Source organism: Balaenoptera borealis (assembly GCF_965194805.1).
Source record: "Balaenoptera borealis genome assembly, chromosome: 16".
NCBI classification, from domain to species: Eukaryota; Metazoa; Chordata; class Mammalia; order Artiodactyla; family Balaenopteridae; genus Balaenoptera; species Balaenoptera borealis.
The window spans coordinates 51362655-51382919 of record NC_138872.1 but is presented as its reverse complement, the minus strand read 5'-3'; the positions used below and the strand labels follow the sequence as shown (position 1 = coordinate 51382919).

At 55.1% G+C, this 20265-nt stretch overlaps 1 protein-coding gene and 1 long non-coding RNA gene across 8 annotated transcripts in view; both read right to left on the bottom strand.

The window, feature by feature from the left end:
• The window catches only part of MAPK8IP3 (mitogen-activated protein kinase 8 interacting protein 3), a 47370-nt gene that overhangs the window by 13287 nt on the left and 13818 nt on the right, over positions 1-20265 (bottom strand). For 3 of the 7 annotated variants that reach the window (XM_082362884.1, XM_082362886.1, XM_082362889.1), the window contains exons 2-8: positions 18046-18166; positions 15798-15868; positions 15438-15529; positions 9687-9828; positions 6160-6406; positions 5487-5589; positions 5111-5241 (exon numbers count right to left, since the gene is read on the bottom strand). In XM_082362884.1, coding sequence (XP_082219010.1) covers positions 5111-5241; positions 5487-5589; positions 6160-6406; positions 9687-9828; positions 15438-15529; positions 15798-15868; positions 18046-18166 — 907 coding nt within the window. Of the gene's footprint in view, positions 1-4475; positions 4602-5110; positions 5242-5486; positions 5590-6159; positions 6407-9686; positions 9829-15437; positions 15530-15797; positions 15869-18045; positions 18167-20265 lie in introns of all 7 variants that reach the window. The other 4 variants (XM_082362885.1, XM_082362887.1, XM_082362888.1 and 1 more) reach the window with 2 other exon arrangements.
• LOC309614502 lies at positions 12486-15431 on the bottom strand. The gene is made up of 2 exons (XR_014236201.1): positions 15300-15431; positions 12486-14878 (listed from the first exon to the last, which is right to left on the bottom strand). It is a non-coding gene; the product is annotated as an uncharacterized lncRNA (long non-coding RNA).

The following is a 20265-nucleotide window of genomic DNA, read 5'->3' as shown; positions in this document are numbered from 1 at the left end:
GTTCAGAAGTGGATGTGTCCCCTCTCATCTCTACTTCCCAGGCAGCTGCTGTTCACGTTTGATATTCTCCTTCTCAGACGTCTTTCTAGGCAGACATCAGTTTCTAAAAAACAAAATCGTGACCACCACTCTCCATCCTCTTGGGCAACTTCCTCCGTTGCACCTCACACGGTATCCTGGGACCCCTTCCACATGAAGGATCCACCATCACCTTGAAAGCTTCGATGTATTTCCATATGGAGACGTCCCATTGTTTCCTAGGGCACTGGCTCCTTTGACAGGCATTTCGGGCCTGCACGGTTGTGCGTGGGCACCAGGACACACGCACGGGCTCCTGTGGGTGCCTTGGCCCTATTTGAGGAGCAGTGGTGCCGCTCCCTCCAGGTCCAGCCTGGCCGCACCCTGCTATCAGCGAGGTGGACAGTACCCGCTTCATTTTTGTCAATCGTTTGAGGAAAAAGAGTTAGTTAGTCAGGTTTGTGGGTCTCTTCTGTGAATGTCCTGCTTTATCCTCTACTCATTTCCTATTTAAAAAAAATTTTTTTTAATTAATTGATTAATTAATTAATTTTTGCCTGTGTTGGGTCTTCATTGCTGCACACGGGCTATCCCTAGTTGCGGCGAGCGGGGGCAACTCTTTGTTGTGGTGTGTGGACTTCTCATTGCGGTGGCTTCTCTTGTTGTGGAGCACGGGCTCTATGCGCAAGGGCTTCAGTAGTTGTGGCACGTGGGCTCAGTAATTGTGGCTCGCGGGCTCTAGAGCACAGGCTCAGTAGTTGTGGCGCACAGGCTCAGTTGCTCTGCGGCATGTGGGATCTTACCAGACCAGGGCTCGAACCTGTGTCCCCTGCATTGACAGGCAGATTCTTAACCACTGCACCACTAGGCAAGTTTCCTATTGTACTTCACTTCTTTTAACGTTAATGGTGGAGACCATATATACATATATATACATACACATACGTACATATATATACACATGCACACACACACACACACACACACACACACACACACATACATATATATTCTTTGGTTTTGGCAATGAAGAGAAGCCCAGATTATGAAAATACTCTCCAATACTCTCTTCCAGTTGTTATCCTTGTATTTTTATGTTTAGATCTTTAATCCACCTTGAAATTATTTTTGTGTTCGGAGTGAGGTTGAATTAGACCTCATTTTTTTCCAAGTGGCTAGTCAACGAATCCAGTACACATATTGAATAATCCATCATCTGGGTGTCTTCAGGAACTGGTGATGGGGGACCAGGCCTCCTGTCACTGACACTTCCTCCAGCTGAGCCAGACTCTGGGGACTCAAGCAGACCCCAGCTCATCCCTCCACCGTGCTGGACAAAGGGCCGGCCCCGCACTCCAGGGCTCCATCCACAGATCACAGGAGCTCTCGGTTCTCCTCAGCTCCTGAGGGCTGCCTGCCTTGCCTGTGCCCCTCGTGATGAAGGCTCCAGAAAGGCACCCAAAGGCCCATCACTCCCAAGAATGGGGTCTCATTCCAACCAAAACTAAGTGGTGCCCGAGAGGGCCCCCGCCCGCCAAGCGTTGCAGCGCAAGTGCCTGGGCACTCAGGGTTCTCACCACCAGGTGAGAAGACGATTCTCACTTCAGCCCCTCAGAACAGACCCATCAGATGCACTGGTTAGAGCTTCTCACGTCAGGCACTCCTGTTCGAGGGAACTGACCTCAAGAGATGCATCAGACATCATTTCCCTCTCAGGAACCCTGCTGCAACAGACTCCACCTCTACCTACTGACTCAGTCAATGTGGCTCCAGGTAAAACTCACTGGTATGCAGTTTCTAGTTCTCTGCTTTTCTCTCCCATCACTCTTTATGGAGACTCTGGCGTCCGGAACGGTGCTGCCTGAACCACAGGATGTGGCCACATGCTAGAGCATCTCTGCCAGCCCCGGGGGCGCCGGGATGGGCGGGGGGCAGTCACATGGAGTGAGCACGCACACCATCAGCACTGCACCTGTGGGCGCTGCAGGGGAGGGGACAACTCTGCAGCCTGGGGCCACAGGGCAAGGCAGGAGACATGGCCGACGGGACGGACTGACTGGCAGGCCACCCAGTGCCACCAGGTAGCGAGAAGGCCAGTGAGCTCCGGTGATCTCGTAGAACCATGCGAGGCATCACAAGTATAGCAGAAGCATCAGTCACAACAGTCAAAAGTGAAATGACCCAAATGTCCATCAGTGGCTGAATGGATACATGAAATGTGGTCTATCCACATTGGAACATTATTAAGCCATAAAAAGGAATGAAACTGACACACTCCAACATGGATGAACCTTAAAGGAATGATGCTAAATGAAGGCAGCCAGATGGAAAAGGCCACTGACGCGAAATGTCCAGAACAGGCAAGTCTGCAGAGACAGGAAGTAGAGCAGCAGTGCCAGGGTGGTGGCGGGGAGCGACTGCTAGTGGGTACGGGTTTCGTTTGGGGGGTGGTGTAAAATGTTCTAAAGCTATGTGGTGATGACTGCACAAATCCGAACGTGCTAAAAATCACTGAGGTGTACACTGAAAGTGGGTGGACTGTATGGTGTGGAAATTCCATCTCAATAAGGCTGTTAAAAAAAGCACAGCGGTGGTCGGAGGCAGGGCTGCCACCCTGGGTGGGACCTGAGTTCAAGTTCTGGCTCTGCCACTTCACCTCGGCCTCTGTGACCTCGGTTTCTTCATCTGTGAAATGGAGACACTAGCAGTGTGAGGCATTAACGGTGGCTGTGCATATAAAACATTGGTGTCGCTCTTCTCGTAAGGCCCGTGATGAGTGTTGGAATCTTGTCACATGACGAGACTGAAGAAAGGTACGAGGTGCGGGGGCCCCGCTTCGCCCCTTAGACCTCCTCCAGAGCTCCGCACCAGGAGCGGGAACGCGAAGCTGGGCCTCCGACCCTGACATGGAAATGCAAAACATCCTATGTCTGTGTGTCTTCCTAGGGAGATGCCTTTTACCTTTTTATCAGGTTCTCAAAAGCTCAAGAAAGTGTGGTGCCCTGCTGTGTAAGCTCTCCAGTGCAGGAGCCCGCACCCCAGGCCCGGCGGGGCTCCAAGGTTCCCCGGGCAGAAAGGCACTCCCTCTAGTGACCACCTGTTACAGCCTGGATCCCAGGTGCCTCCTCCCAGCCACGCCCGGCCCTGCTGGTGTGAGCACATGCACGGGAGCAACCTACAGCCCATCCCCACGAGTCCACACCTGTCCAGGGGGTTCCCACATCTAGAAAGATCTACGCCCGCAGGTAGCTATGGCAGTGGTATTCAAACCGCAAAAATTAGAATTGATTAGGTAATTCACAGTCACACAAAGATAAGGAAGTTAAAACGTGCAGAGGAATCTTAGTGGTTCAGGGAAATGTTAACATCAGCCACGAAGAAAAGGCCAAAGGCTGCCACCCCACGTCCCAGGTGCGCATGCTGGGGCCCTGGCGCCTGGGAGGGTGTCACTCATCACGGCTTGGGGGCTCCTCTGGTTTTTACTACCTTCTTGGCAATGTCTGATATTCCTTTAATATTATTATCAGCATGTACCCTTTTACCAAAAATAAAAAAATGCCTAAAAACTGAATTTATATGGTAGTATCTGAAAGAAGAGAAGGATGTCAAAATACTAAAAGTGACTGTCCCTAATGAGTAGACTTTTTCTGAATACTAACAGTTTTTGTATATTTTAAAATATATATTTTTACAATGCTTGTGAGAAAAATTCCATTAAAAATATATACTGCCAAAAGCGGGCATCTTTGTCTTGCTCCTAATCTTAGAGGGGACGCTTTCAGTCTTTCACCATTGATATGAATGTACTTTACTGAAATGTACACCTAAAAACTGATAAGTTTTACATGATGGTTTTACCACAATTTGATATATACAATTGTGGTCCTATATCTCTTTACATTTTGGCTGAAAAAACTTCTGTTCCAGGCACAAGGCGTGCTGGTGCTAAACACCCCAGATGATGATGCTGCCTGGAGGTCTCCCCACCCTGAGTAAGACAATCAACTTATGAGAACTAACAGGATGCAGGCCCACTGCAAAGAAAGCGAGGCTGTTCCAGCTGAAAACACCAGCCGGGCCCCCTTCGTTTGCAAGTCAGGCCTGGTGGTGTGTGCAGCTGGCAGGCCGGCCGGGCGGCGCTGTCTACACGGGGACCCGCTTCAGAGACGCCCCGAGTCCCTGCTGCCGCGTCTATCAAGGGGGAGTGACAGCAGCAGAGAGGCTGGCAACAGAAACCCTCAGATGCCAGACAGCTCCGCCTCCTCGGGCAGCAGATGATAAAACATGGATCAAATGTCAGAAGGCAGCCTTCCCGGATTCTCTTAGTGGAATCGCTACCACCCTGCTTGCCACGTATCCAGTGGAGGCAGCTGCTACCCCTCCCCAAGGAGAAACAAGAGGACCCTTCCTTGGGGTGTGGGGAGGTGACAGACCAGAACCACGGCCCTGACGCCCACCTTGCTGGCTGCTGAGCAGGAGGGAGGGCTTCGGGGACAAGGCTGCTTCTCCAGGCTGGGGCTCCGGACACACATCTGGGCCAGGGGAGCTTGAACCCCGCTGAGAGACAGCGTGACTTTCCTCCACTGCCCTGAGGGCCACAGCCCGGCCTCAGAGCCATGCAGGCTGCCCTCAGGTACAGGCAGACGCTGGTACACGGGGCCTGGCTCGGGCAGGGAGGGAGGACCAGGAGCAAGTCTGCATCAGGCAGGCTGTCTCTGCACCCGTCTCAGACATAGCCTCGCAGGGCTCTCGGAGGGCACTGATGCTGTCTGGGCACGCTCCTCGTGGATTGGAGGAGCTGGCAACCACCACCCTCCCGAAACGTTCCTAGAAAGTGGGTTGCCCAGGGGAGGGGCTTGGAGCAGGGCTGGGCTGAGAGCTACTGGGAATGGGTTTCTTCTTGGGCTGACAAGACGGTCTATAGACAGTTGCTCGAATCCGTGAGCACCCCAAACCCCACCGAGCGGCACACTTTAAGCGGCGAGTTTACAGTAAGTGAATACATCTCAATATTCAGTTTGTAAAAAGAACTTCCTGGCTCACAGAGACTTTGCTTTCATCACAAACCCAACCATAGCAGGGTCCCGGGGACGGTTGTTTTTACCTAGCAGGTCGGCCCCTTCGTCCACATCCCCGATGACCTCGGACCCCGCAGTCGACAGCTCGTGGTACAGGGAGTCAGTGTTGATGCCAAAAGCCTTGTTCACGATCCCCTGGGTTGGGCTGTGGGGACACGCAGCCGAGGAAGGTGGAGTGAGTGGGCAGCACCTATGGACCACACACGGGGACACCCCCGAGGGGCCACTCGATGCCAACACCGCTGGCGCAAGTGCAGGCGTGGCGGGTGGCGGGTCAGTGCCCTGGGCAGTTCTCCCACCTCAAGGGGCTGCGAGGCACCTCTACCAGGGGCACCAACTCCCAGGGTGAGTGCTGAGCCATTCGGGACTGGCTCTGGGCCCAGTGAGCACCTGCTGCCCGTGCGGTCCAGGCGGGGCTCCCGGCCCATGTCCAGCTCTGGGGTGGAGTCGATAATGTCCTGAACATCAGACCACTCGTCACTGCTGCCCATGCCTGGGGGGACACAGTGGAGCCCAGGGTCGGGGGGTGACCAGCAGTTCCCTGCACCACTCGTGGTTGCCCTGGGGCCCCTTGTCCGGAGACCCCACGCTAGGCCACCACAGGCAGGGATGGTCATGGTGCGGGTTCTTCCCGAGGTGGTGGCTGGATGGGGCCTGTCCCCCAGAACTGTGATCCCATCTGAACAGGCCATTTTTTCCCTCCCTTTTCTCTGATTAGACTGTGTATGCTGGATGACAGTGGTCTACTGTCAGAGGCTGAGTTGTGTCCCCCAAATTCACAGGCTGAAGCCCTGGACCCCAGTTCCTCAGAATGTGACTGTATTGGAGATGGGTTTTTAAAGAGGTGATGAAGGTAAAATGAGGCCAAAGGGTGGGCCCTGGTCTCATCTGACTGTGTCCTTATAAAAAGCAGGGGTGGGTCAGGACACACATACAGAGGCACGACCACTTGAGGACGGGGCAGCCAAGCAGAGGCCTCAGGAGCGACCAGCCCTGCGAACTGGGAGGAGACAGGCATGGTGCTGGTGAGGATGGGGCGCCGGGCAGGCGGGGCGGCCAGTACCTATGCTGACGTTGCGCATCTCCTGTGTGACCTGCACCTCCATGTTGCGGCTGTTGCGCTTCTCCCGCGCTCTCTTGTTGTTCTTGGAGCTGCCGCTGTAGTCGCCCAGAGGTTGCAGGCCCTCGCTGAGGGGCGTGACCACGGCCGAGGGCACAGAGGACGTGGGCGTGTTGGACTTGGTGCCCGTGGTGCTGGGCGTAGCCGCTGCTGAGGACTGGCCTGACTCGGACATCTCATCCTGCGGACACTGGGGCCAAACACAGGAAGAGGGAAGCTCGTGGCGCGGGTCAGGTCCCCCAGGGAGGCCACAAGGGGTGGACCACACAGGGCCGGCGGGGCCTCGGCCACCACCACGAGGCCCCCTCGCTTGGGGTCTTTGCCACTCGGCCGCAGTAAAACAGCACTCCGTGCCAGAATGGAAGGGACAGGAGGCCACTTCTCTCCCACTGGGCTGATTCCTCCCTGTCTCTTCACTTGACTCATCCAGCCTCTGGCTTTCCAGAGGCGGCTACACCTTATTTAAATGGCTTGGACCGGGCTTTTGGCTTGCACGCTTTCCAGTATGGGGCTAGACATGAAGCTATGTGGATGTGGCCGGTAACCCCTTGCAGCCGGTGGGTGGGCAGAGCTAAGCCCCAGCCCAGGTCAGGGCAGAGGCTCCCCGGCTGGGAAGGAGGCCGGGGAGGCCGGCGTGCCTTCTGATCAAGTTACTGCTCCACTGCGAGGCCCTCGAGGGCTGGTCCCTCTCGTTCCTGCCTCCTGCCTCCCGTCCTGGCCACAGTCAGGAGCTGTGATGGGTGGGCACCTCCCCAGTTCTGCCAGTGGTGGCCTCCCCAACAAAGAGACAGCAGGGAACGGGTCTCGCTTAACCTCCACGGCCCAACTGAACCAAAGTTTGCCTTCAACACCTACGTAAATGCAAACAAATTGAAACTCGACTTCCACAGAATGGGACGTCCCCCAAATGTTCTGAGAGTGAAAAAAGACCAGATTAGTAAAAACTGCAATCAACTGTTGACCTTAAGAATCTCCCTGGAGAGAGAACACATTGTTTGAATAAATGTGGACAGGAAACAAACATTCCTCTCCTACCGTCTTTCCTGGTGAAACCATCGGGGAACCTCAATAAAAATAGCCTCTGCTCTTCTATGAACTAACATCGGTAACCCCAGACTCACCCCCGACTCACCCCTGAGCAGGTGCTGCGGGGCCCCCGCAGCCTCTTGCCTGGTGCCGAGAAGGGGCACGGCCTCAGGAGGGGCTGAGGCCCATGGGGGCGAGGGGGGGGCAGCACTGAGAGGCCACTCTGGGTACATGTTCCCATCGGTGCCAGATCACGTGGTTTCCTCAGAGGACACACTTTCAGGAGAACTTTCTTACAAGAGGAGCTGATGACGGGGTGTCGGCCTTCTCTGTGAAGTTGGATGGATGCTGGGACCAACCCACCCCCACCTTTAACTAGGAAGGGCTGACCGTGCTCCCGTGGCTACCTCCAGGTGACTAGGAGTCAGAGTGGTTTGGGAGCCTTGTGGGATCTGCCTTTTCCCAAGCAGCCTGGTCCCTGCCAGGCGCCGCCTCTCCCTGGGCTGAGACTCCTCTACCCGGAACCTCACATCCTTGTTCTCCTCTCGACAGGGCTCCCATCCCGGCAGCTGTGTCCCAGGAGGACACTTGGTGATGTCTGGAGACCCTTGTGGTGGCCAGAGCTGGGGGTGGGTGGAGGCAGGGTGCCCACAACACCCCACAGGGCACAGGATGGCCCCCATAGCTAACAACACTCAGCCGGGTTGCTGATGAGCTATGGTGAGAAGCACATCTTGCAAACATTTTTGGTTTGGGTTTGGGTTCTGCAGCTCAGGGCCAATTTGTAAAGAAAAAACCCTTCCTCTTCACAGCACCGTGCATACTGCACGCCTCTGTGGTGGGGCCCCGAGTGCTCTCCCACAGGGAAGGTTACGAGGAGGGTGGTACCTGAGGAGGGCTGTGCTCCAGGCTGATGCACAGGGACTTCCACAAAGACGGCCGGACACATGAGCCCCTGCCTCACGGAAGCACACACTGTCAGACCACCTGACTCAATGGCCACGCTCCCCACCTGTCCGTGATTTGAACACTTTGTTTCCGTGGGCCTCCTGAACCTGGTAGTCACCGTGGGGAATTCTGCGGCATAACCAGGCCTCCCCCTACTCCCCTAGCTGTCTATCGCCTGCAGGCCACCACTTACCCACGGGACACTCCCCTTGGCCACCACTTACCTAAAGAAACCTGCCAACCTCTAACACCAACGTGCAGCAGTGACCTCCAAATGCAAAGAACCCACATCCCAGCGGCCATGCCTCCCATGAGGAGCCACAACTGTTTGGTTAAAACACTGAAAATACAGTACATAAAAACAAAAAACAAAACAAAAACAACAAAACAAATTAAAAAATTAGAAAAACTTGAAAACCTAGAGCATAAAATAAAAAGAACTTAAAAGTAATTATTAAAAAAAAAATCAAACAAAACACACCTATGAACTAAAACATAAAGGACTATAATTTATTAAGCGAGAACGATTTCAGACGACGCAGGAGAAAGAGAGACGCATGAGAACACAGGCTGGCCCAAGGGGCCGTCTGGAGACCCCAGCCTCCCAGCTTTCTGAGGCTCAACGCCCCCGCAGGAGCTTGGGGGTACACGCCAGCTGTGGGCCCCGTCCCTTCTGCCCGGACCCCACTTGCTGGAAGGACAGCCAGTGGCTGGTGGGCACGAGGCGTGCTCACTCCGCGGAACAGACGCAGAGTGAGTGGGGTCGCTTTCCGACACAGCTGGCAGCTTGTGACGACCTCCTGCAGCCCAGCTGGACACTGCGAGGCAGGAGGACAGCCAGCAATGAGTCGCGGCGGGAAGGAAGCTATGGGGAAACCTGGGCCCACATCCACTGCTCGACCCGGCCCAGAGGGTATCCTCTGATGGCCTCAGTGGGGAATCACCAGACCCAGGGCGAGGGTCTGGTCTCTTCAACAAGCAATGGGGCCTGCGTTCCGTCCTGCCACAGCCTGCCTTCACCAGATGGCTGAGCTCACAGACCAAGACAGGCAGCAAGTGCCCAGGGGCCCTGCACGAGTGCCTGCCCTTGGCCTTCCCAGGGCCCCAGTGCTGGGGATGGAGGGTGGGTGCTCTCACTGCTGAGCTGAGCACACCTGGGATGTCCTCCTTCTCAAACTCAGGCCCCTAGGTCGTTAGCACGGGTAGGCCGGTAAGAATAGCCCAAAGAAGAGAAGCTGACCCCTGGCCTTTGACTTTCTCCTCGTTGGAGTGCAAACCTCAGATACTAGAAGGACAACACGTGTGGGGTGAAGCCCAGTCTGGCTGCGAGGCTCTGGGTTGTGTTGGGGGATGGTCACTACGCTCAGCCCTGCCCGATGGGCACACCCTGGCTGTAGGCAGGTCCCCGAGCAGCCGAGAGCCCCGGCTGTGGCCACACCCTCCTGAATGAATGTGGGGCGACGGGGAGCCCTCACTCCACAGCACGGCTACAAAACCTGGTAGCTGGAGCTGAGCTGCAGCTGGCCGAGGTCACTCAGGTGCCAGTGGTCCCCCGCAGGCATGAGCTTGCCCCCCATCTGTGCACGTACCACACCGTCGGTCAGGGGGAAGACGCTCAGGGAGGTGGGGCGCTCCTTCCTGTTGAAATATGGGGAGAGAAAGAGAGGGGGGGATTAGACAGTGGCTCCTGAAACAGGGGTGCAAACTCTTTCTGGACATGCAGATGCTTATTCTGCAGCTGGAGCTGCTCTAAAAGACGCCCCTGACCACGGGCTGTAGGGAAGGGCGTGACCTTCTGGGTGGCCAGGCGCACAGGACCTCTGACCGCTCTGACCTGCAGCCGCGCTAATCAGCGTGTTCACCCGCTCAGGGCATCGCCACTCCGCTGTGATCCCATAGAACATTTCCCCTCCGTTACACTGTCATTTATCAGTTTTATTTATTTCCATTGTAAACAGACACCTGCACAGCAGTGCCTGTGACAGGCCCTTTGGCATCACAGGCAGCATTGCCTGGTTCCTCCTTGGCCCTACTTCTGCCTCCTGGAGCCAGCCAGGAGGCGTCAACCCTTTCTCCCCTGTTCTTTGTTCCTCGCCCTCCCCCAACACCCCATCACTGTTTTCAGGAGACCTGGGTACGGAGTTTCTCATGGGGTGCTTTTCTCTTGCTCCGAGCATTTTCCCCCGTCACGGAGCACTGACACCACAGAGGCGCCTTATAAAGCTATGCTAGCAAACTGAGACTGTCCAGTGGGCTGGACTGATGCTCAAAGCCGCCTGCTGTGGGCTCAGTCTCTGGGATACGCTCCGCGGGCTGCTAGCGGCGAGGGCACGGAGCCCAGGCCCGGGGCAGACACATGGCGCCCCAGAGCCTGTCGGTGGCTGCATGGAGTCCATGCTGCTCAGAGCTGTTCAGGCCAAGCACCCAAATCCCTGACACACAGGGGCTGAGGTGGGAGGGGTGGCAAGGCTTCCTCAGGGGTTCCACGGAGCCGGGTCCAGAGGCTGGGCTGTCCTGGAGGGAGGACGGTGGCTTCCTCACGGTGCCTGGAGGATGCAGGTGATGGACAAGGGAGCGGAGCGGCCGCCATGACCAGAACTTCCTATGGCTGGCGGGCGGCTGCCTGAGGCACGACTCTGGGAAGGATGTCTCCCTGGGGGGGCCCCAATGGCTCCAGGGCGGTGGGGCTGGGGCGGAGCAGGAGGAGAACTCGGAATCTGGAAGCCCCTCCGAGCTGCTCGAGCTGCTGGTCTGTCCTGTTCAGGAAGACACTGCCTCCTGCAGAGCAGGGTCCCCGGACCTGTTGGGACCTGGCTGTGCCTCTGGGGACTAAGCTGCGGGAGGGACAGGGCCAGAGGAGGCCTGCAGGGCCGGACAGGGGCCTCGGCCGCTCAGGAAGGCGGTTTCCTGCTGACGATCTCAAGTGCCTCACGCAGCCCTTGTCCACCATGACAGATGACACTTTCTCGGTTAAGAGCTCAGACGTCAAGTTAGAAAGCTCTGGGTCTGCAGATCCATCCCAAGCTCAGCAGCCCGTGGCTCAGTCCTCGCCAGGCTGTTCTCTGACCACAGCCCCCAGGCCCTTGGCGTCTGGGAAGGCAGCCACCGCTCTGTGGGGTGCTCCCTCAGGGCTCCCAGCCCCTCCTCCACCACTGTTCCTCCGCTGGGCTCCCAGTGCCCATATGGGGGTGCCTCTCCTGGGGCCCAGCTCTGACCTCGGTGGGGGACGCACATAAGGGGTTCCTCGGCCCAGGCTGTCACCAGATACCACGGGGTAACGTGACGGCAGGGCAGGGTGGGGCCACCTGCCCCCAGGATGGGAGCCCGTATCCATCACCCGCCTCCACGACTCTGCGCTCACAGACAGCCAGGCCGCACTCCCCGATGGAAATCCTCATGAGGATCGAGTCCCGTGTCCTCTCCACTGCTCCCCGCAACCGCAAGCCTCAAGAGCGTTCGCTGGGTGCTGCTGACTGCCGGCCAGAGTCCATCCAAGGCTCACCCACCGTGTCCTCTTGTTATAGCCCCGCAGCTCCCCCGGGAGACGCCAATGCTCATCCACTTCAGAGGCTACAGCCCGAGGGGGTCACACTGCTCACAGAGGTCACGCCACTGGCTCTGGGTCCTAAGTGACTGAGCTGGGCTGCCTAACACCAGGCGCAGGGTCTCCACCCCTGCCCGCCACCTCCTGGGGGTGCAGACATGCGGCCCGACCTGCAGGCCGGGTGGACGTTTGCTAGTGGGGCCTGCACTGCTACCTGCTTCAGGGCTGCCTCGGGGCCTGGGACCCGCCTGCCCCTCCTCGGCAGCAGGCCCTGTAAACACCAAGTCCGGAGCCACCAATCTGTACGATTCCAGCAGCCGTCCGAGCTCCCCCAACCCGAGGCCTAGGGACAGCTGCAGCCTTTACCTTCTCCTCCACGACTGGCGAGGACTGCAGAGCAGTGACAGACAAGGGCCAGCACACGGCAGGGACAGCACAGAGGGCAAGACAAGAAGGCAACATTAGAGAGCGAAGGTCGGGGGCTCTGGGGGCACGTGTGCGCACATGGAGAGGGAGGGCCCCCATGGGGACAGACAGATGTGGAACACGCAGATGCCTACGCAGGATGGACACAGGGCACACAGACACACACCCCCTTGGCTTGGACGGCAAGTTGCGCCCACTCAGCCCCGGGCAGTGGGCGAGCGTCCTTCCCGCGACGCTCCTGGCACACGCAGACACTCGCGTGTGCAGTGACAGGGCACACGATCGCATACGCCATGTTCACGGGCCCACGCATGCTCACCGCCAGTTTTGTTTTGTTTTGTTTTAATTTATTTATTTTTGGCTGTGTTGGGTCTTCGTTGCTGTGAGCGGGCTTTCTCTAGCTGCGGTGAGCGGGTGCTACTCTTTGCTGCGGTGCACGGGCCTCTCATTGTGGTGGCTTCTCTTGTTGTGGAGCATGGGCTCTAGGCATGTAGGCTTCAGTAGTTGTGGCATGCAGGCTCAGAAGTTGTAAATCACGGGCTCCAGAGCGCAGGCTCAGTAGTTGTGGCGCACAGGCTTAGTTGCTCCACAGCATGTGGGATCTTCCCGGACCAGGGCTCGAAACCGTGTCCCCTGCATTGGCAGGCGGATTCTTAACCACTGCGCCACCATGGAAGCCCTCACCATCGGTTTTATTCTAAAGACACACAGATTCACAAAACCAAGCCAGGACTGAAGGAAAACTGTGCCTGTCTGGGCTCAGCAGTGGCCAGCAGCTCCCCGGCACTAAGGACGAGCCTCCTCGGGGAGCCAGAGAGTCTAAACTAAGGAGATGGGCAGACACACATCTGTCCCCAAAGGATCCAGAGTTGTGGCTGGAGGGGTACACCCCAGAGAAGAGCAGGCCAGGAGGGCAGCACAGGGCCTTCCCCTTCATCTGCTGCAGCAGCACAGGCCACACTGGGATGTCTGCACTCTCTGAGCCCTAAAGAGGCCAACGCCCAGCGCAGTGGGAGAAAGCCTGTGCTTTCTCTCCTTCCACCAGCGTGCCCTCTGGACGTGGGAGGTGTAGCTGCCATCTACATCCATTCGTCTGGAAGTGGGCCCGGGGCAGTCAGACATGCATGGTGGGCCCTGGGAACATCTCCATCACAGCCCAGTGTCCAGGCTAGCGGGGCAGGGGCGGCTGCAGGGCCAGCAGGAGCCCAGAGTCTCATACGCTGTGGCAGCAAGCATGGGGCAAGCGATTCCGTGCGCCACAGTGAGGTTAAATGTCGCCAGCCAGCTGGCAGAGCGATGGAGGCAGCCCAAACGCAGCCCTGCCTCTCTGCTTCCCAAACAAGCGCTGCTCTGGCCACCGCCCCGCAACACACACATACACACACAGGAAGGCACCTCTTCACTGCCAAGGCACAGGAGGGTCGCAGCTGACAGCCCCAGGCTCCTCCTCCCTGCAGGCAGGCATCTCTACCCCCATGGAGCTCAGGAAGGGGTCTTAGCAGAGAGTGCCCAGGGCCTGGAGAGGATGGACACACAGCCAAGTGCACCCTGGCCTCGGGGACACCCTGAGGAGGATCAGATGGGGACACAAGGCTGGGCAGGAATCTGGGCCAGAGCCCAAACTCTAGGTAATGCCCGAACAGCCAGCCTCTGCAGCCCCAAAACAACACGAGGAGCTCCCAATTCCAGGTTGGCATTTGGTGCAGTTCCTTGGAAATTCCCTCAGTGACTTCTGAGGGCCAGGAGTGAGGCTTTCACAGTGTGTCAGGAAACGGTGGCTTGGAGATGGGTATTTCCTACCTTCAGATAAAACTGGCCCAGAAACAGTATCTGCAGAGGGTTTTGTAGTTTAACACACTCTTTGATACACATTCCCTCACTTAATTCTCAGAGAGCCGGGAGGGTCAGCTAATGACTCCCTGATACCCTTTCCTGGGGCGCACACATTTACAGAAAGAAAGCATCCACAACGGCTGTATCCCCTACTCCCCACGAGAAGCGGCGAGACTGTCTAAAAACATGCCAGTGGTCCCCTGGATGACCGCCCTTCCTAGGCCCGGCTAGGCCTCCGCTGACATATTACACTTTCCGTTTTCAAATCGGAAGACTCAACAGCTTCGCCCACCATGGCCCAGTGAGTAGCTGACGATGCCCAGCATGGAAGGGCCTGAATCTCCTTGTTTGCAGACATCACCCACCAAGGAGACAAGTGCAGAGAAAACAGAGCCTTTTAGTGACCAGAACTGGGGCTTCCGGTGTTCGCTGCAGGAACAAGAGGCCACAGCTGCAGAGGCACGAACAGCAAGCTCTATCCGTTGGGCCTGGGGTTCCAGCCTCAGGCGCCTCCTCCCTCCTCCAGCCTGATGGAACCATGGCCTCCCATGGCAACACCCTGGAGAAGATCTCTGACAATCTGCTCCTGGGGTACCGAGGTGCAGTTTTATCCTGACTGAAGATGGAGCAGGAACCTGGCCTCTGCAGGCTTCTCTCTGCTCCCCGAATAAAACCAGCATGGCAGGGCGTGGCTGCGTCTGCTGGTCACCGAGGTGTGCGGGCCTCCCCCACCACCTAGAGTCGACTCTCGCAATTCGAGCTGTTGTATTCTACAAAGTCACTGCAAACACTGCGTTTGCTTGTAGAAGAAACACGTACATAGGTAGGTACGCATCTCACACAGATTAGAATCTTCATTCCTCACTCATCCTGGTACACTGTTTCCTTTATTTTACAAAACAGAAAACGAGGTGCCAGAAGTATTTAACATATCTTAGAGGACAGGGGCCAGAGCTGGGCTCCATCCAGTCCCCACTGACTGGCCCCTGGACCCCAGCGTCTTGCAGGACACTGCGCCACCCGCCGTCCCCATCCCTGGGCATCTCTGCAGGAGGTGGAGCGTCGCCTGGCACCACCTCAGCTGGCACCCTGTGCACTGGGTAACTCAAATTTTTCACCACTCTGAGCACATCTGCAGATGACTGCGAAAGTGCCGTGAGTGGTGATTTTGAGGCTACAAATAAATTTTACAGAGTAGGCGAATTCAGAAACACGGAATTTGCAGGTATTAGGATGGACTACGTGGTTTTCCCTGGGTCTCCGTGACGGTCTGCGGGCCCGCAGCAGATCCACCCCAGCCCCTCACCTGCTTGGTGCCGTCCTCAGCACACACCCCGGCTCAAGCCGCACACTCCAACCAGACACCCCTCTCCCTGAGTCGGGGGGGGCCACGGCTCTTCTTGGGGGAGGGCACCAAGCTCTGGCGCCCGGCTTCCCGCCCTACCTCCTCCCCGGCAGGGTGCTCTCGGTCTGGCCGTTCCCCCCAACCTGCTGCATCTTGGACCTCTCGATGTGCTCCACGTAGGTCTGGATCATCTGTGAAGAGGACACATCCGAGTGAGCGCTCCCTGCCCACGAGGTCCACCCACCCACCCCCTCCAGCCTGTGCCGCTTTCACCCCCACTGGGCTCGGACAGAGATGAAGGCAGAGTTCAGGGAAGGGAGTCTGGCCACATGAGGCCCAGGGCTTTCAGGTTCAGCAGGTGAACCCCAGGGAATGAAAAGGCGGCGAAGGTCGGCAGCCAACCCCACGTGGGGCTTTACCACTTCCTCATGGCCCTGGCCCCGTGGCAGGGACACCCACCTCCGTGTGCCGCTGGTGCAGGGCATTGTACTCCTTCTTCATCTCCGACTCCCGCTCCTCCAGCCGGGAAACTAGAAAACACAACCAATGTTTGTCAACTGCACAACCCGCTTCTCCAGGGCACGTACTTCTCTGGGCTTGACTGCTGGGGGGCAGAGACAAACCCATGCCTGGGCCCTGAGCTCAGAGGTGGCCTCATCAGCACAGAATGCCCTGGGGACCCTAGCAGGCGGTTCTGATGGGCCCGGGTCTGGGTGCATCACCGTGTGTGCAGTTATCTGAGGCTATTCAATCCTGCTAGAGAGAGGAAGAGCTGGGTGAAACTCACACAAGCCTTACTCTCTATGTCTTAAGTCAGCTGGTAGCTTCGGAGGTGCAGGCAAAACTCACAGGATGTGTCACGTTGTGTCACACGTAGACAAGGAACGAGCAGGTGGCTTGTGGACAGAGGCAGAATTTGGAAGTAAGCAGCCTCTGAGACACACTAAAGAGAAGAATATCTGAACACAGGATGAAACACACAGGTGTCCCTCACACGGACCAGGGGCTGGAAAGACCAAGTCACGATCGTGCCACCTCTGGGCTGGCAGCTGTGTCACCCCTGTGACACCCAGGATGGTCCCCACGTGTGCTCTGACCAAGAGGCACAGGGAAACACCTGAGTGCCGCGGGCTAACTGGACAGCCAAGCCACAGAGCCAGCATGCCGCAGGCCTCAGACACCTTGCGTCTGTGGCCCTTTGTTCCAACCTCAGTTCTGTTGAACTCTGCACAGAGCGAGACAGGACGCGCGGCAGCCTTGTTCTCCCCTCTCCTTGGTCCTTGCCCCTGATGCTGACCAAATGGAAAACTTCAGACTGTACCTTGGAATTTATATGTTTTCCTTCTAAGAAAAGATGAAAAGGTTTCACATGAAAATTATTCTAAGCAAAGGGAATATTAAGGATTCTGTGTAGTCATAGAAAGGGTGGATCTATGCAAAACTAAAATGGGCCTTTCGGTTCGCCTCTGCTCCACAAAAACTAGCGTGTTTGTGTGTGTGTGTGTTGCCACTAGCTGTGCTCACCTACAACACCCGGGGGGGTATTGGCTTTAGCAAAATGGGCTTCCAGTCTTGGTTTGGGATACGGATAGACCCAACCATCAAACCATTTTTTTAAAATTTATTTTATCTAATTTATTTTATTTTTGGCTGCGTTGGGTCTTTGTTGCTGCAAGTAGGCTTTCTCTAGTTGCAGCGAGTGGGGGCTACTCTTCGTTGTGGTGCGCATGCTTCTCATTGTGGTGGCTTCTCTTGTTGGGAGCATGGGCTCTAGGTGCGCGGGCTTCAGTAGTTGTGGCACGCAGGCTCAGTAATTGTGGCTCGTGGGCTCTAGAGCACAGGCTCAGTAGTTGTGGTGCACGGGCTTAGTTGCTCCGCGGCATGTGGGATCTCCCCAGACCAGGGCTCGAACCCGTGTCACCTGAATTGGCAGGCGGATTCGTAACCACTGCACCACCAGGGAAGTCCTTCTTTCTTTCTTTCTTTTTTTTTTGATATGATCTTAACTTTTTCAGAGGAACGAAGGCACCTGTTATCCAAGGTAATGAGGTAAAGCAGCAAACTAGGTCTCAACCATCAAAACCACTAATTACAGAAAACTGAAATTACAGGGTCGTTATAACTTTGAGAGTATAGTTTAAACAAAGACTTCTAAAGGTAAAATAATAGTTCTTATTAAAAAAAAAACACAAAACCCTTTCCTCGCCTCTCCTTGTAAGGGACAGGGTGTTCCCGTAGGCACCCCGGTTGGCCATGAGTGCCCCCTAGGAACTGTCATTACAGGGGCACCATTGTTGGGCCCAACTTTCAGGTCACAAAAGAGCACCCACTCCTCAAGCAGCACACAGGCAGGAGCCCCAGACGGCAGCCAGGAGCTCTGTCCTAAAGGGCCACACAAAGTTCACAGATTTGTGAATTTTGGGTCAGACTGCAACATTAAGCAAAAGTGCTCCGTCATCAGAGGGGCCTTATTTATAAATTTTATTTATTTCCACAAAGGATTTGAGGCCATTTACAGAAATACAGAGCGGTGTAAAGACAGAAAACAAATTATTGAGGGAATCACAATGAAAATAAGATAAGGCTCTCACTGGGTTTTCTCACTCTCTTTTTATCAAAGGCTCTCAACATCCCTCCCAGCTGGGTGGGTCTGAGAACAACAAATGCATTCAAAATGCAATCTTATCTCTCCGGGCTAGAGACTTACTCTGATCTGCATAGTTTTTGGCCTTCAGTTCCAGCTGGCGGGTCTGAAAGTCGTAGTGTTCCACCTGGGTTTGTAGCTCTTTCTTCTCTTGTTCCAAGGCATCTTCAAACTCAATAAATTTCTATACATGCAAGGAAGAAAAACAGCAGGCGTCATGAATGTGGGATGGCCAGATGACAGCAGCCCCTCAGAAGGGCCCGCGCTCAGGCCCAGAATGTGGTTTCTGAACCCCAGAGCCGGCTTCCCTTCCCGTCCACCACCCGCCACAGCCCTGCGGAGAGCTTCCCAACAGTGGATACCACAGCCTTCTAACCAGCTATCCGGCAGTCACCTGGGGCCCTGAAGTCGGAAAAGCCCACACACGCTGTCTTTAATCTTGAAATTCTTAATAGTTTTTGAACAAGGGGCCCCCATTTCCAGTTTTGCACTGAGCCCCACAAATTATGTAGCTGGTCCTTAGGCAATGGAGTAATATTATTCCTCTCAACACTGAACATCTAAAAGAGGCCAGGTGTGGACTTCCCTGGTGGCGCAGTGGTTAAGAATCTGCCTGCCAATGCAGGGGGACATGGGTTTGATCCCTGGTCTGGGAAGATCCCACATGCCGCAGAGCAACTAAGCCCGTGCACTACAACTACTGAGCCTGCGCTCTAGAGCCCGCGAGCCACAACCACTGAGCCTGCGTGCCACAAGTACTGAAGCCCGCGTGCCTAGAGCCCGTGCTCCACAACAAGAGAAGCCACCGCAATGAGAAGCCCGCACACTGCAACGAAGAGTAGCCCCCGCTCGCTGCAACTAGAGAAAGCCCGCGCGCAACAACAAAGACCCAACGCAGCCAAAAATAAATTTAAAAAAAAAAAAAAGAAAGAAAAAAAGTCTCTAATTTTCAAAAATAAAAATAAATAAAGAGGCCAGGTGTACTTTCCTCTTAACCTGTATCTCAGTCACTGCTCAGTTCAGGAAGCCATCCTTCGTGGAATAACCGGCAATGCATAGTACTGCTCTGATTCTTTTAGAAACAAGATGGGGGGTTGTTGGCCTAGATTTGGAATCTGCACTTTACATGGCAAGTTTCTGAGCAAAATTACTATCGAATCAAGTGAAAAGAAAGCACTTTGTAAAACAAAAGAAAATCCTAAATGTTCTTAGGAGGAGACCTAGGTTAACACTGACAGCCCAGGGTAAAGACAGGGTCTGGTCCAGGGGGATAGGCACTGGGCAGCAAACCCCCCCACCTCCCTCCGCTAGGTGATGGCCTGAAGGCCACAGCCCTGCAACAGCCTTGATGGGAACTGTTAACACCTTGATTTTACAGCGTACGAAACGGAAATATTAGTAAGAAATTTCATTTGTAGGAAGCATAAATGTCAGCTGGGTTCTTAAGACACAAAGAGTGTCTCAGAAGATGGGAATATAAAACGGGCTGTTGATTCCAGGTTTCGGGTGTCTGGGACAGTCAATGAGTTCGTGGTGGCCATAGCTGTATTTCCCGTAAAAACTGCACCCAGTCCCCCACCCCGACTCTGGGCCCCAGAGACGCTTCTTCCTACAGCAGCTTCTCAGAGGTCTTTGTGCTGAAAAGCACTGGGGCTCCTGCCCAAAGGATGACTCACCCAGTGCAGTGACAGAGGGCAAAAACACCCGGGACGGGGGCGGGCGGGGGTGCGTCAGAAAGAAAATCTGTATTGATGACATCACTTACAACTTAAGTAAAATGAAGAACACCCGCCCCATTGCCAGGAAAATGCACACAAATGGTGTAGCGGCACCAAAATTTAAAGTAAGCGGTTTTGAATGACTGTGGCCATGACCAGCATATGAAGAATAAACAAATGCTATTAATTGGTTGGTAAAGAAATTATTTAACTTGGGTAATTTTAATTCCTATTACTTAAAAAAAATTAAAAGAATGATATAAACATATTCTTTTGTAGAAAAATCAGATGAGAGTGTTAAGTGAAAATAATACTTTTAAAAATCCATAATTCTGCCATGCTATCAATGGTTAAGAAACAACAACAACAACAAAACCATAATTCTACCAACCAGAGAGGCTCAGTTAAAACTGGGTGACATTCTTCCAGACATGTGTGTGAGTGTGTGGAGCGGATGTGCCATCATTTTGTACACGGTATCTTGACCTGACTTATTCACTCATTTACACTGGAAATGTCTCTCCACACTAAGAACTGTGCTCTGCCACTCCTACTTCTAACAGGT